The 15,499-nt window shown below is 39.4% G+C and overlaps 1 protein-coding gene across 4 annotated transcripts in view; it reads left to right on the top strand.

The window, feature by feature from the left end:
* LOC124261264 (homer protein homolog 1-like) overlaps window positions 1-15,499 on the top strand; it is a 76,345-nt gene that overhangs the window by 24,183 nt on the left and 36,663 nt on the right. The window contains exon 1 of one of the 4 annotated variants that reach the window (XM_046695576.1): window positions 2,161-2,501. The exons of 1 other annotated variant lie outside the window; for it this stretch is intronic. In XM_046695576.1, coding sequence (XP_046551532.1) covers window positions 2,458-2,501 — 44 coding nt within the window. In that variant the 5' untranslated portion in view covers window positions 2,161-2,457. Of the gene's footprint in view, window positions 1-2,160; window positions 2,502-11,399; window positions 11,651-15,499 lie in introns of those variants that run through there. 2 more of the 4 variants (XM_046695575.1, XM_046695579.1) reach the window with 2 other exon arrangements.

The following is a 15,499-nucleotide window of genomic DNA, read 5'->3' as shown; positions in this document are numbered from 1 at the left end:
ATCCATAGTATATCACATTCCATTACCTAATTTCTGAATAAAGATGTAAATTGTATACAACTGTGTGTACACAATAAAATAGGGAGTCAGTTTATAATGACAAGTATGATTCATAGAAAAACTGTCATGCGGTTTTATGGTGGAATCCTTAGTATGAGGCCTGATATTTTCAGCCTTGTTGCCCTTGTGTGGGGAGACACGACTTTATGGCAGGTGTTGTAAGGATGGTCATTTTGGACAAGTGTATGTTGGGATGTAACACAACAGTGCGAGACAGGCGTTTAACAAGGATGCCTTCTTCCACCTACTTCTTTTATATCAACTGCAGAACAAGCTGTCTCCTGGGAGAGTTTAGCATCTGCATGCATGACAGTTATGGTCAGAAGTTATCTGTTCTATTTGGATAATGAAGGGGGCTTTCAGAAGGAATATCTAAGAGTGCCAGTTGTGTGTGTGAAACATGTCAACTATCAGCACAGTATCATGTGGAGGTGCTACTGTAGCCCAGATATAATCCTCTATCTTCGCCAGTGCCCCTTGACTCTTGGCACTAAGGTGACAGACAGAAGTGTGTTGAGTGTGATTTATCCTCCTTATGCTTATAAGGTCATGAACTTATAATAATCATGGAGGCAGAATGCTGCTGTATCAATGAGCTCCTGGTAACTCCAGAAAATTACCCCACTGTCAGCAGTTGATAACATCATGAATGACACTTGCTCTACCTGTGTATGATGTTCTAAATAACTTGCTAGAACAGGTTTTTATAACATTCTGTTGGTCTAATCATCCATCAAAGGAACATGTGGCATGAGATCAAAGCGTGAAAGCAGTGATTGTTTTGTCATATTTCATTAATTATCTAACAATACCCAGCCAATCACAAGTATGCAAAGCTGTCCTGTATTACTTCAATAACAGGGAAAGATAACAGAATAATATCAGGTATCCTTGGCTAGCAGTCTTGTTGAAAGTGCCCTGGAATCTGCTATCTGATTTACACTGGCCTAATATGTAAAGACGGGCCTAATATGTACAGACGGGCCTAATATGTAAAGACAGAAGTGTGTCAAGTGAGAGGGCCGCCTCCACTGTGTACAAACATAACTAGTGGAACGTGCCAGTGGGCCAAAATACAGACATTATTCTTCTCCTGGTCAACTTTTGTAATCCTGACTGCCTACATTTAGACACCACACTGCCTTGGGAAGATTGTGAGAAGTATTGGAGTCTTGTTTTCTGTGGAATAATAGTCTCAGCCTGTGAATATTGGTCATTATCCAGATCAAATATCTTCCGTGTAAAATCTGCAGTGTGTAACAGTGTTGAACAAGTGCAAGACAGGGTTGTTCTCTTGACCCTGTATTTTCCTTTACACAGAGTAGTCTAGTCGGTAGTCTGGCATTGAGTTGGATAGGGTTGTTCTCTTGACCCTGTATTTTCCTTTACACAGAGTAGTCTAGTCATTGAGTTGGATAGGTGTGGGAAAGGGGTGTTCACTTGTCCATGATCTCTTCCTTTACATGGAGTGATCTGATCGGCACTTTGCCAGTGACAGGACAGAGCTGTGTGCTACTTCAAACATTTGGACTACTCACACAATTTAGACAGGTGTGGGGGTGAGTTACGACTTGGTTCATGATATCTCAAACAAGGTTAAGAAAAGCGTCAAAATAGAACGAGTGGCTAAAGTTCTCAACATTTTTGCAAACATTTACAAATTAGAGAACCGGAATTGAGCCATGTGTGAGCTTCTGTGACAAGGTGTGTGCGACTTATTCAACATCTTGCTGTAGACGTGAAAACAGCTACCTCAAGTCATCGTTCTTATTTCAAAGCCGATACTCCCGCTTTGTAGATTTCATCAGCTATTATCAGAGAAAAATATTTGATGACTGATAAATAGATTACTCCACTGCAAGACAAAAAAAATATTTTCACGAGTTTCCTTAAGTCATCTTGATATTTGGATGGCTGTTTGCCTACCATTGTGACAGAAAGAAGCATGTGTCTATGATTATCTTTGATTGCATGTGATTTCAAGACATATCCAGAACTTCCAAGCAACATCACAAATTTGATTGAATGCCTGATACACCATTCCTCTGTCAAAAGTGACTGGAAAGTGGGATACTCTACTAGTTCATTCTCAAACTGTGTCCCTGTTCTCTGCAGACCAGGTGCTGTAGCAGAGCAGGCGTGGAAACATTTCATCTTTGCTTGTGACAATTGCGTAACTTGAAAAGGTGACCTAACGGTGGGTGACTGACAAGTTTCCCACAACTTCTCAGACGGGCCTTCCACAGGCTGACCGTTGCTGGACGTACCTGACGGCAATCCACAAGCAGACAACATATTAGACCTCCATCCACTTGTAGACTGTTGCCTGCTTACCAGTGAGTTTCATGTTGGTCTGAAGTAGCTGACATCAACTTATCCAAGGATCTGAGTTTCAGCATGGTTGTGTACCAAACTGATGTTGTCATGGAGCCCGATGAATTGTGAGTAATGACATGATATACAATATACACCAAAACAAGCTTCTTTTTGATGATACATGCGTACAGTATATCAGTATATACCCAAAGTAGCTTGTGGGGTTGATTATATATAAAATATAGTACAGAAGGATAAGGGTACATATAATGTATATCCGCAGCTTGCAGTGTTTATTATATGCATAATATGTGCCAGAAGGCTGATGATATACACATGTATCATGTAGATCTGAGAAGCAGCTTGCAGGGTTGATGACAAAAGTATATATCTGTATACCAGAAGTGGCTTGCAGGTGATGGTATTTATAACATGCACCAGAAATAGGTTGCATGTGATGGTATTTATAACATGCACCAGAAATAGGTTGCAGGTGATGGTATTTATAACATGCACCAGAAATAGGTTGCAGATGATGGTATTTATAACATGCACCAGAAATAGGTTGCAGGAGACGCTTTATATAATATACACCAGAAATAGGTTGCAGGAGAGGGTATATATAATATACACCAGAAATAGGTTGCAGGAGAGGGTATACATAATATACACCAGAAATAGGTTGCAGAAGAGGGTATACATAACATACACCAGAAATAAGTTGCATAAGAGGGTATACATAATATACACCAGAAATAGGTTGTTTCCTGGCACCGTATCTTTAGCTTTGACGGTACTCCCCTACTCCCTTGGAAATTAGCTCTCCCGGGAAATCTGAAATATATATTTTAGCCTTCCCGGGACATCTGAAAAATAAATTTTAGCTTTCCCGGCACGACACCTACATAATATACACCAGAAATAGGTTGCAGGAGAGGGTATACATAATATACACCAGAAATAGGTTGCAGGAGAGGGTATACATAATATACACCAGAAATAGGTTGCAGGAGAGGGTATACATAATATACACCAGAAATAGGTTGTTTCCTGGCACCGTGATCTTTAGCTTTGGCGGTAGGAAATTAGCTCTCCGAAATCTGAAATATATATTTTAGCCTTCCCGGGACATCTGAAAAATATATTTTAGCTTTCCCGGCACGACACCTACATAATATACACCAGAAATAGGTTGCAGGAGAGGGTATACATAATATACACCAGAAATAGGTTGCAGGAGAGGGTATACATAATATACACCAGAAATAGGTTGCAGGAGAGGGTATACATAATATACACCAGAAATAGGTTGTTTCCTGGCACCGTATCTTTAGCTTTGGCGGTACTCCCCTACTCCCTTGGAAATTAGCTCTCCCGGGAAATCTGAAATATATATTTTAGCCTTCCCGGGACATCTGAAAAATAAATTTTAGCTTTCCCGGCACGACACCTACATAATATACAACCAGAAATAGGTTGCAGGAGAGGGTATACATAATATACACCAGAAATAGGTTGCAGGAGAGGGTATACATAATATACACCAGAAATAGGTTGCAGGAGAGGGTATACATAATATACACCAGAAATAGGTTGCAGGAGAGGGTATACATAATATACACCAGAAATAGGTTGTTTCCTGGCACCGAGATCTTTAGCTTTATGTACTACTTCCCTACTCCCTTGGAAATTAGCTCTCCCGGGAAATCTGAAATATATATTTTAGCCTTCCCGGGACATCTGAAAAATAAATTTTAGCTTTCCCGGCACGACACCTACATAATATACACCAGAAATAGGTTGCAGGAGAGGGTATACATAATATACACCAGAAATAGGTTGCAGGAGAGGGTATACATAATATACACCAGAAATAGGTTGCAGGAGAGGGTATACATAATATACACCAGAAATAGGTTGCAGGAGAGGGGTATACATAATATACACCAGAAATAGGTTGCAGGAGAGGGTATACATAATATACACCAGAAATAGGTTGCAGGAGAGGGTATACATAATATACACCAGAAATAGGTTGCAGGAGAGGGTATACATAATATACACCAGAAATAGGTTGCAGGAGAGGGTATACATAATATACACCAGAAATAGGTAGCAGGAGATGGTTTATATAATATACACCAGATGTAGCATGCAGGTGATGGTATTTATAATATATACCAGAAAAAGATTGCACTGTTAATGATATTTCTAAGAATACCAAACCTGAGTGGATTAACTTGACAATATCAGGGTTATTACTCAATGGTATACTTCTTTTTCACCCCAGTATATATATATATATTGCTGGGTTATATGTACAACAGTGTTATCACCGGAACCGTCATTGATAAAATGAGTTATTCCAAGTTAGTGTTGGAAGACACTCACTTAACTCAGCATTTCCAGCAATATCCCTGTTGGGAGCACCAAGAAAGTGCCTTCTCACTTGTGGCTCACCTTGCCACAAGTTTTATCAAATACAGTATACTGCATCCTATATGCATTAAATGGAAGAGAACATGCCAATAATGTCAACTGCAATTTTATTGGAGTATTGATTTTGTAATTATCATATTCAAATTAATTGAAGTATGTACCAGTAGGTAAGATTTATGCGATATTTCCATCAAGACATACCATCAATGTTTGGACATTTCATGATAGAATTTCTTCACTCATTCACCTGATTCAAACAAGAAACACCCCCATTTATGAAATGTCTAAGTAATTATACCCCGCAACGCGTTTTGGGGGGGTATTAAAATGGACTCCGTCCGTCCATCCGTGCACATTTGTATTTTCCGGAGCAGAACTCTAAAACCATTCAATATTTCTTCACCAAACTTGGCACATAGATAGATCTGGTGGTGTACTGGTGCCTTTTGGTACTTTTGGAATTCTGAATAAAACGTTTTTGGCCTTTCCATGGTAACAAGTTTGACTTAGCCTGAAATTGGTGGTTGTGCTCTTTTCCGGAGCTGAACTCTAAAACCGTTCACTATTTCTTCACCAAACTTGGCACATAGATTGGTCTGGTGGTGTACTGGTGCCTTTTGGTAGGTTTGGAATTCTGAATAAAATATTTTTGGCATTTCCATGGCAACAAGTTTGACATAGACTGAAATTGGTGATAGTGCTCCTTTCTGGAGCAGAACTTTAAAAACCTTTCAATACTCTCCTTCCACTTTTCTATATACACACCTGTGTGAAGCCCATTTCTGGTGTCCCCAGCCGTGATATTGCTAGAATATTACTGAACTCACTCACTCCTCTTGATAGTAATTGTATTTCCTCTTGATAGTAATTGCATTTCCTCATCTAGTTTTGTACAGATTTTAGAGAAACATATCTGCAGTAAACTTTCATGTTTACATTTTATTAACATGTGTTATATTTGGGATTACACTTTCTTAGTAAAGTACAGATTCTAGTTCTGAGTATTCTAATGCTGTTGACTTATTAAGATTAGTGTAATCCCAATTATAACATATGTTGCATTTGACTACTTTCTAAACGGCATTGTGTAGTCATACATTTTATTACCTTGAAGGAGAATAATTGCCATGTTTGTTGTATGGGACATCATGGTGGTTATTTGTGGATGTCATAAGCAACCCGAGTGTGCCTGCTGGTGTCTGGGTGGGTGGTCTGTGAGGAGGCAGCTCTCACATCATGATGCCATCTCCCTGGGTCGTCTCACTGTGAACACTTAAATGTCACAGGTGATCTACACATGCGTCCTCTAATTGTTCGGGGACATTTTGTTATATTAATTATTTTCTGTTGAAAAGCTATTTCAGAATTTAATGTGAAATTGGTTTCATGTTGATTAAACTTAATATTGATTCAGCTTTAAATGTAACATGTTTTTGGTGACCTTTAAGTTTTCACCTCATGGATACTGTTGACATAGGATCATAATTGCACACAAACCCCTAAAATTGGTTCCTTCAACAAATATGTTTTATGTCAAATTTCAAGAAGTTGAGATTCATTAAGGTAGGCTCCTTTGAGAAACACTCAAACTAATTCAGATCAAGTTGCATTTCAGAACAAGATGAACATACATCTAATACATAATTACAACGTACAAATGTGCCAACAACACCGACTCAGATCCTTTCAAAATGCATCTGTTTTTTCCTGCTTACAATGAAGCATTCCATTACTTTAAACAAATAAAACAACAAAAGAAGTTGCATTTCCCAGTGTCTTCACACATGAGTGACAAAACACTCCCATTCAGTTTTAAGAAAAATGCACTGAGACTGAGACAGTCTAGAGCTCCCAAATCATTCTCAAAAAATAATAGTCAAGTTGGATTCAGTGCTATTGCCTGGGAAACACATAACTACTTGAAACAGTGCAAGTTGATGCTGAAATTCATGCAGGGGCTATCCTCTGGCAATAGCACTGCAGTGCAGTCATATAGCCAATTATTAAGCAGTTAAGTGATTGTTAATACCTGACATAGTTGCCCATCACCAAGCATCTATTAGCTTCTGCTTGTCTGCTCTTCATCAATCATACACTCTGTGATAGACAGTTCTTGATAGTTTGTCATGAAAGTTTGGCAGTCTCTACAGATCCTTTGTTGGACATTTCTCTTAAATAAGATAAGTATGACAACGTAGACTATATTATTTTGCTGAAGATGATATTACTTTCCATTCTCATGGTTGTAACTCCCTACAGAGCAATTTCAGCCCATATTGTACTCAGTCATATATGGACATTCACAGTGAGCTCTCAGTGGTCATTCCAAAATAGTTTGATAACTGACACCAATTAAATAGTTGAATTGCATGCTCGCTCGCTCACTCACTCACTCACTCACTCACTCACTCACTCACTCACTCACTCACTCACTCACTCACTCACTCACTCACTCACTCACTCACTCACTCACTCACTCACTCACTCACTCACTCACTCACTCACTCACTCACTCACTCACTCACTCACTCACTCACTCACTCACTCATGCTCCACTTAAAACATTGAGCAATTTTTTCCATGTCAGCCATCATATAATCAAATTGTGACTTGAGTCCACCTGAAAGCATGCCTGGAAGTATGAAGAACATTCCAAGTCATAAGGGCATGATGACATGTATATCAGCCAGGCGACACTGACCAATAGCCCGAAAAAATCAGTTTCTCCTCAGACACAGACTTGTTGTAGGAGAGCATTTTCCTAGTTCTTTCTGCAAATTTCAAAGAGGCTAATGTTACGCAAGTTAAACTGGTTGTCCTTGGCCTTTACATGCCTTGTTCCGACTGCCACAAGCTTGAGTCCTATTTGTTACTTGCCTGAATTTCAGATCAGTTGATTTTCTACTGCATTGATTTTCTTCCAAACTGTCCAAAGTATTGTATTCAAAATTTGATTATGATAATGTTCCTAAAATAATGGAAATGTCCTAATGTGAATAGTTTCTTCCAAGGTCACTGACATCTGTTTGATTGGCAGTTTACAAGTTGATAAGTAATAAGAAGGCAGGATAATTAAATTTAATTATATTAAAAGTGAAGTATTAAATAGCCTGTTCTGTGGTTGACGTTTACAGTTTTAATCATCATTATTAGTTATGATCATTTGTCTTGGATCGTCTCCCAGGAGGCTTTTATTAGTTCAGTTTTCTGAACTTTGTAAATAAGGACACAATTACTAATTATTGCCTCATGTTTGCTATTAATTCATGGCTACTGTAAAAGCTTCAAATGTTTTTGTGCTCAGTCAGTTATAATCTCACTCACTCACCCAGTTGAAGACTTTGTGGTGGGGCATGTATGTGATTGACTATGTATGACTGCCTAAACCTTGCTGCTCTACATCTACATCAATAATGATATTGCATCTGAAAGGCATTTTGCACGGCTCTGTACACAAGGAGGCTGTCAGTGAAGCTCCTCCACCATGAAAGTAGATGTGATGCTTTATTAGTGTCTAGGCCTGTTCTGTCTGGCCAGACTGCTTGTGATGGATGTTGGATTGATGAGAATCATGGCTGCATGGCAGCATCACTGGGAAGTTTTTACTGCTTTACAGAAATTATATTTGGTATGGAAATTGACAAGTTTGAAAAGTCAGGTTGAGTGGGGACGATTATTCTAAAATATTGGATTCGTGCATGCTATGATTCAACATATCAGCAGTGTTAGTATGGAAAAACATGTTTTATCACCAAACCTTTAAGTAACAAGGGTAACATTCTGTGCTGCTATCAATACATGAGAAATATTTATAAACAAAATGTCGGCAGCTAGACTAGTTTATATGGAAATGGCTTTGCAAGCCTCCTCAAAGTGATGTCTTGAGCACCAATAGCTGAAGGAAGCCCTTCTGAACTTTTGGTAATAAATTACGAGGTGTATTGAATAAATGCTGTACCAAATCACATGAAATTGAGTATGATAGGGAAAATGTAAGGCAACCAGAAGGTCCAAGTGTAGACACTTCAAGGAAATGTTGAACTTATTGGTGAACTAAGCTATGACATAAGTCTGGTTGGTGCACAACAGGAAACTTCCAGTCTTACAAGAAGAGTGTCTTTGAAGTTTGTTTGATGGCTGCAGAGGATGTTTAATTGACAAGGGGGAGGGATGCTGGAGGGTGGGGTAGAGTCAGAGAAATCAGCCCATATGTCTTTAAGGACATTATCTCTGTGAGTCTGTTCACTGATCCTTGTGAAGAGTGGGATAGAGGCAGAGAAATCAGCCCATATGTCTTTAAAAAGGACATCATCTCTGTGAGTCTGTTCACTGGTCCTCGTGAAGAGTGGGATAGAGGCAGAGAAATCAGTCCATATGTCTTTAAGGACATCATCTCTGTGAGTCTGTTTACTGGCCCTCCCATAGACCTCTTGGAGGCGACACTGCTTTGATCAACCAACAGAAGAGACTTACTGCAGTTATAATGAAAATACAGACTTGTCAGTTAATAGATAAAGTCTGGATACATTGGGGTAGTCACTGATCAAGTTCATTTCAAACTTTCTAGACTTGGAACAGGTCTCTTGTAAGTAGCTGCCTTTGATCACTGAACCAGACGATGACACCTGCTGAGAAACTTGTCTGTCAAATCAGTTGCCATTAAGGAGATGGGCGTCATAGCAATGTAGATGGGCACATCTTTGAAGATTATCGATAATGGTGGTTTCAATGCTCTGTTGCTTTCTGAAATGTTATTTGAAGCAGTGGTGTGTTTGTTGAAATAGTATAATTGTAGTGGGCTGTGTTATACATATGGCTATATTTGTTTGATGCTACTGATATGCCCATATGAAATAGATGATAGTTGGGCCAATTGCAGTATATATCCCCAAAAGTCAGAAATAGTAGAAAAATAAATCAGCATGAGCCCTTTTGGTTAAATATGATTAAACCTTGAAATTTGATAAAAACAATTTTTCCTTTGGCTTTTGAAATGTAATTTTTGTATCCTTAAATGAAGTGATATTTGAAGTTCGGGTACTAATAATACTTAGTATTAACTAATGTCCAACACACACATAACCCCAATCAGTAATCACTCTAACACTGCAAACAGCACTCAGACTAAACTAAACACTCTGATCACTGTACAACACTAGACATTTTGATCACTGTACTACACTGACTAGACCACTTTGATCACTGTACAACACTGACTAGACATTTTGATCACTGTACAACACTGACTAGACACTTTGATCACTGTACAACACTAGACATTTTGATCACTGTACTACACTGACTAGACACTTTGATCACTGTACAACACTGACTAGACATTTTGATCACTGTACAACACTGACTAGACATTTTGATCACTGTACAACACTGACTAGACACTTTGATCACTGTACAACACTGACTAGACACTTTGATCACTGTACAACACTGACTAGACACTTTGATCACTGTACTACACTGACTAGACACTTTGATCACTGTACAACACTAGACATTTTGATCACTGTACTACACTGACTAGACACTTTGATCACTGTACAACACTGACTAGACATTTTGATCACTGTACAACACTGACTAGACACTTTGATCACTGTACTTATAATACTGCCGACCGCCTCCGTGGTGTAGTGGTTAGAGCGTCCGCCCGGAGAGCGGAAGGTCGCGGGTTCTATCCCCTGTCCGCGTCATACCAAAAGACGTTAAAATATGGTACTTGTTGGTCTCTGCCTGGCGATCGGTATTAATGGGTACAACGAGGACTGGTCGGCTCGGAGTTATAATGTGTCTGAGTGGGGTATTCATGCTTCACTGCGGCATGGTATCTCAGTGGGCTAGCACTATAAAACCAGCTTAAGTCTGGGCTAGTACAAGCAGCCGCATATACACATGTATACACCCGTATACACACCTCACGCATACTTGGCATGCACGCCGTCATATGAGCGAAATATTCTCCAGCACAACGTTAAACCCAATTTCACCTCACCTCACCTCACGTGTACTACTGCCAACTGTACAACACTGACTAGACACTTTGATCACTGTACTACTGCCATCTGTACAACACCCACGAAACACTTTGATCACTGTAGAAGACTGACAAAACACTTTGATCACTGTACAACACTGACGAAACACTTTGATCACTGTACAACACTGACGAAACACTTTGATCACTGTAGAAGACTGACAAAACACTTTGATCACTGTAGAAGACTGACAAAACACTTTGATCACTGTAGAAGACTGACAAAACACTTTGATCACTCTTCAACACTGACTAGACACTTTGATCACTGTACGACTGCCAATACACAGTGAAACACCGACTACAATTGAGAGCCCCCTCAGGTGGAACATGCTCATCGTGTTGGACACTAATACTTCATGATAATGACACTATGCACTCTCTCGGACAGAACGCCCCAGGGAAGCCATGCGAGAAAAAACCCACTTACAGCCAGCTGTATGAGCGATCTCATTCAATAATTAGCATCCCTAAGGCTGTGTATCTGTGGAAGGTCTTCACATGGAAATGCCAGGGATGACTTCATCTCTGGGGCTGCTGCCACTGCTGTAATGTCAGCTGCAACTTTCTCTTCCGCCTTTATCTATTTATTTTTGGTTTCTGTGTGGTGTTGAATTCAGTGTGGTCTATATTTGACTGGGCGACATATTGGGGTGTGGATCTACTTGCTGAAGATGACCTGTTGGAGCCCACTATCATTAGCTTGACATTCCCATGCTCCTCTCCAGTGGATTATACCATTGAATGGTCTGTATTGACTCGGATTAACTACAAGAACATGAGGTAAAGCACTCAAGGCTGTATAATTGTTCAGATGATACACAAAATCACAGGTGCAATGTTAAGTGTTAAATATGATGCAATCACAGAATGTGATACAGCAGTATTCATTGTTATAATGTAAAGCATGAGAGTAATGGCTCTCCAATGTGATACACATGCAATCGTGTTTGTTATACATCAGGTTGTTTGTAGATACCTGCAATCAGAGACCATATACCTAGACGTGAACCTGACGTTTTAAGGTTACAAATTAAGTTCTGCTTGGAAAGGTCATAGTAATTCAGTGTTTAGTATGTAACCTTTTATACTTGATAACTGATGCACCCTTGCATTGACTCAGTGCCTGTTTAATGGAGGTATTGGCAATTGTTTCACCCAAGACTTGGATAAGATTTATTCTTTAACAACTTCAGCCATGAAATTCAGATTCCCTTGACTGTCCTGATACGGTTTCTCTTCAGTAGCTAGACACAATAGCAGAGAGTTGTACAAAGGGATTCCCCCTACTTGGTTGTGTCATCATCAGATAACTCAGCATTCCTTGTCACACCTGTATGACGAGAAGGAATTTGACGTTATCGACTTAATGTGCCACTCACTGGTCCACACTCATCTGTCTCCGCTTATCGTTGACTAATACTTGTTAATGTCAGATCAGTTGATGAGGTGATTTGTCTTTATTAATGCATTTTCTTTCGCATTGCTTTTTCATAATTTGTCAACAGATGAAATAAAGATTTTGTAGATGTTTGATTAAATTCAGTAAGGGCACTAGGTATATTCTCTCATTTTTCATTGCCCTTAGTTAAAACAGACTAATTTGCCAGATGTCAAAAGTTAATTAATCAGTCACCAGACCACTCATCATGTGTCCTTTTCCTTTATGTCTGTTACATAATATAATCTGAAAATACACTTAAATAATCAAAACCAAACTTCTCCTGAGGCTTTTCAGACTCTGCACCAAGTGTTCCTCTAGAAAAGCCCTGCACAGTAAAGATCAATATGTTGTCCTTGCACATGTTTCTGTATTACTGCAGGACATTCCTGCACACCCTAGCTGTTCCCCCAAACGTCCGCCAGAGTGCCGGTAATGTTTCTCACCTTGTTTCTAAGAGCATTATGTACTGGTGTCGTGAGAGGCTGTTGTTCATAGTGTCATACACAGCAGCAGGGTTAAACAATACAAGTAGTATAAAGGTGTGTAAACAATGTTCTTTTAAGTCTTTTCACATTTCATTTTTCAAGGTTGAAGAGGGGTGGTGGGGTAGCCTAGTGGTTAAAGCGTTCGCTCATTAAGCCAAAGACCCGGGTTCGATTCCCCACATGGGTACAATGTGTGAAGCCCATTTCTGGTGTCCCCTGCTGTGATATGGCTGGAATATTGCTAACAGCGGCGTAAAACCATACTCACTCACTCACTCAAGGTTGACGAAATTTAAAGTAGCTTTAAGTGGTTGAAGAGATCTGAGAGATTTGTAACAATGCATTCATACATGTGTTTGACAATCTAATACATACAGAACATCCTCGGGTCTCTCTCTCTCTCTCTCTCTCTCTCTCTCTCTCTCTCTCTCTCTCTCTCTGTCTCTGTCTCTGTGTCTCTGTCTCTGTGTCTCTCTCTCATTCTCACACACAAACACTCATTCTCATGAAAGATAATTCTCCTTGTCAAACATGGCTGTAATAAAGCAGTCGTAGACAAGAGCATAGATTTATTGTTTGATTTGTCAAGATTGTCTCTTTCAAATGATATCAAGGAACAAGACACATTGTAAAACACTAGAGGAAGAGTGAGTGAGTATTCTTTTACACCGCTTTTAGCAATATTCCAGCAATATCACAGCGGGGGACACCATAAATGGCCTCACACACTGTACCCATATGGGGAATGGAACCCAGCGTGACGAACGAACACTTTAACCACGAGGTTACCCCACAGCCCTCCGGAGGAAGAAACACCATTTGTTTCGCAGCATGCATGCACCCTGACTTAGTTGAACTAACAGTAGAGCTGAGATATTTTCATCTTACGCTCATTGCATTCAACACTGTTATTTTGATCACGTGTTCATCTGATTCACTGGTGGTGGGGTAGCCCCGTGTTTAAGGCTTTCACTAGTCAAGCCGAAGACCCGGGTTCGATTCCCCACATGGGTACAATGTGTGAAGCCATTTCTGGTGTCCCCTGATGTGATATGACTGGATTATTGCTAACAGCGGCGTAAAACCATACTCACTCACTCACTCAAGGTTGAAAAAATAAATAGCTTCAAGTGGTTGAAGAGATGAGAGATATCTAACAATGCATTCATACGTGTGTTTGACAATCTAATGCATACAGAACATCCTCGGGGCTCTCTCTCTCTCTCTCTCTCTCTCTCTCTCTCTCTCAAACACTCTCTCACACATTCTCACGCTCAAACACTCACACACATTCACATACTCACACAAACACACACCTCACAGATTCACATACACTCTCACACATACACTACACATACTCACACATATATTCACATACTCACACACATTTACATACACACACATTTATATGCACACACATACTCACACACATTTACATACACACAAACACTCATACATGCACACACACTATATATATGAGTTCTGTAATGTGAAAAGCTTAATTAAACCACATATATCTAGATGGGCTAGAATCAACAATGAATATCTTGTTACATGTATTTTGATAAGGCCTAAAAAAAAAAAGCTTGTGGTTCCGATTTCCCGACCGACCCTAAATATTCCCGCCGAGCCTAACAATTTTACTCACCACATAATAAATTAAATGTATTTTCTGACACATGAGTAATGTAAAAATATTTTGCAAAAAAACCCCAAAAACCTACCTACCTACCCTAGTTCTGAAATGTAGGAAATCGGAACCACAACATTTATTTTTGGGGGCCTAATATTGTACTCAGTTGATTACGTTGCATTTAGTGACTTGTAGGTGATGTTCAACATTCATTTACATGTCTCAGTTCAGTGACTGTAATATAATGTAAAGATTTGCGCCCTTTAGTCATGCAAGGATCTGCTGCTTTTGGAATGAACCCAGAGTCATTACTTGAGATGAGTACCATTCAAATGCTTGTAAGTTTCAGAAGGATTTGGGGTATTTGTGGCTTTCCTCCAACACCAAGCTAAATGCTGTGATGATTGAAAAACTGTTCAAAGCATCATTTGAATTCAAATGTCAAAACTCAAGCTGCCAGCGAACTTGGGAACTAACTATACCACTTTGTCAGAGTTATTGATTATACAAAGTTGTACCTGCCAGTAGTGGTAGATACAATATCAAGTCAAGGGAATAGAGTTGGCTCAAATGTCATCCAGACATGCAACTCCTGAGTTATGTTTCCCTTGATGACATCCATGTGTTCTATTCACCTGTGTATTGAGAACCAATATTGGATGTACATTGTACTTAGCATAGCCCATAATGTGTTACACCTGAGCGCTGGCCAGGTATGTCAAGTGTGTAACTCAACACTTAGAAATGTGGGTGTTATTGATAAGGTATTTCCTTTGCCCTATTTTACTCACATAAACAATAGTGGGAATGTTTTAAGTTGATGTTACTTTAGCAATTACTCATCAGTGGCCTGTGAAGAATCAGTGGTTTGGTTAGTTTACTGCAAATTAACTAAAACCTGAATTGGATGAAATACGGACATAGTTTCTTCTGAAAAGGGACGTTGTGATTATCCAGCTGAATACATTTTAATTTCATTATGCCCAAGGTCTTGTTCCATGGATCAATCTCAACACTTAGACAAGCATAATTTCCATATTTCATCAATGATTTGCACCAGGGATTAAGAT

The sequence above is a fragment of the Haliotis rubra genome, unplaced genomic scaffold, assembly GCF_003918875.1.
Source record: "Haliotis rubra isolate DU_JTF1 unplaced genomic scaffold, ASM391887v1 Scf792, whole genome shotgun sequence".
NCBI classification, from domain to species: domain Eukaryota; kingdom Metazoa; phylum Mollusca; class Gastropoda; order Lepetellida; family Haliotidae; genus Haliotis; species Haliotis rubra.
This window is presented reverse-complemented; position numbering and strand designations above follow the sequence as displayed.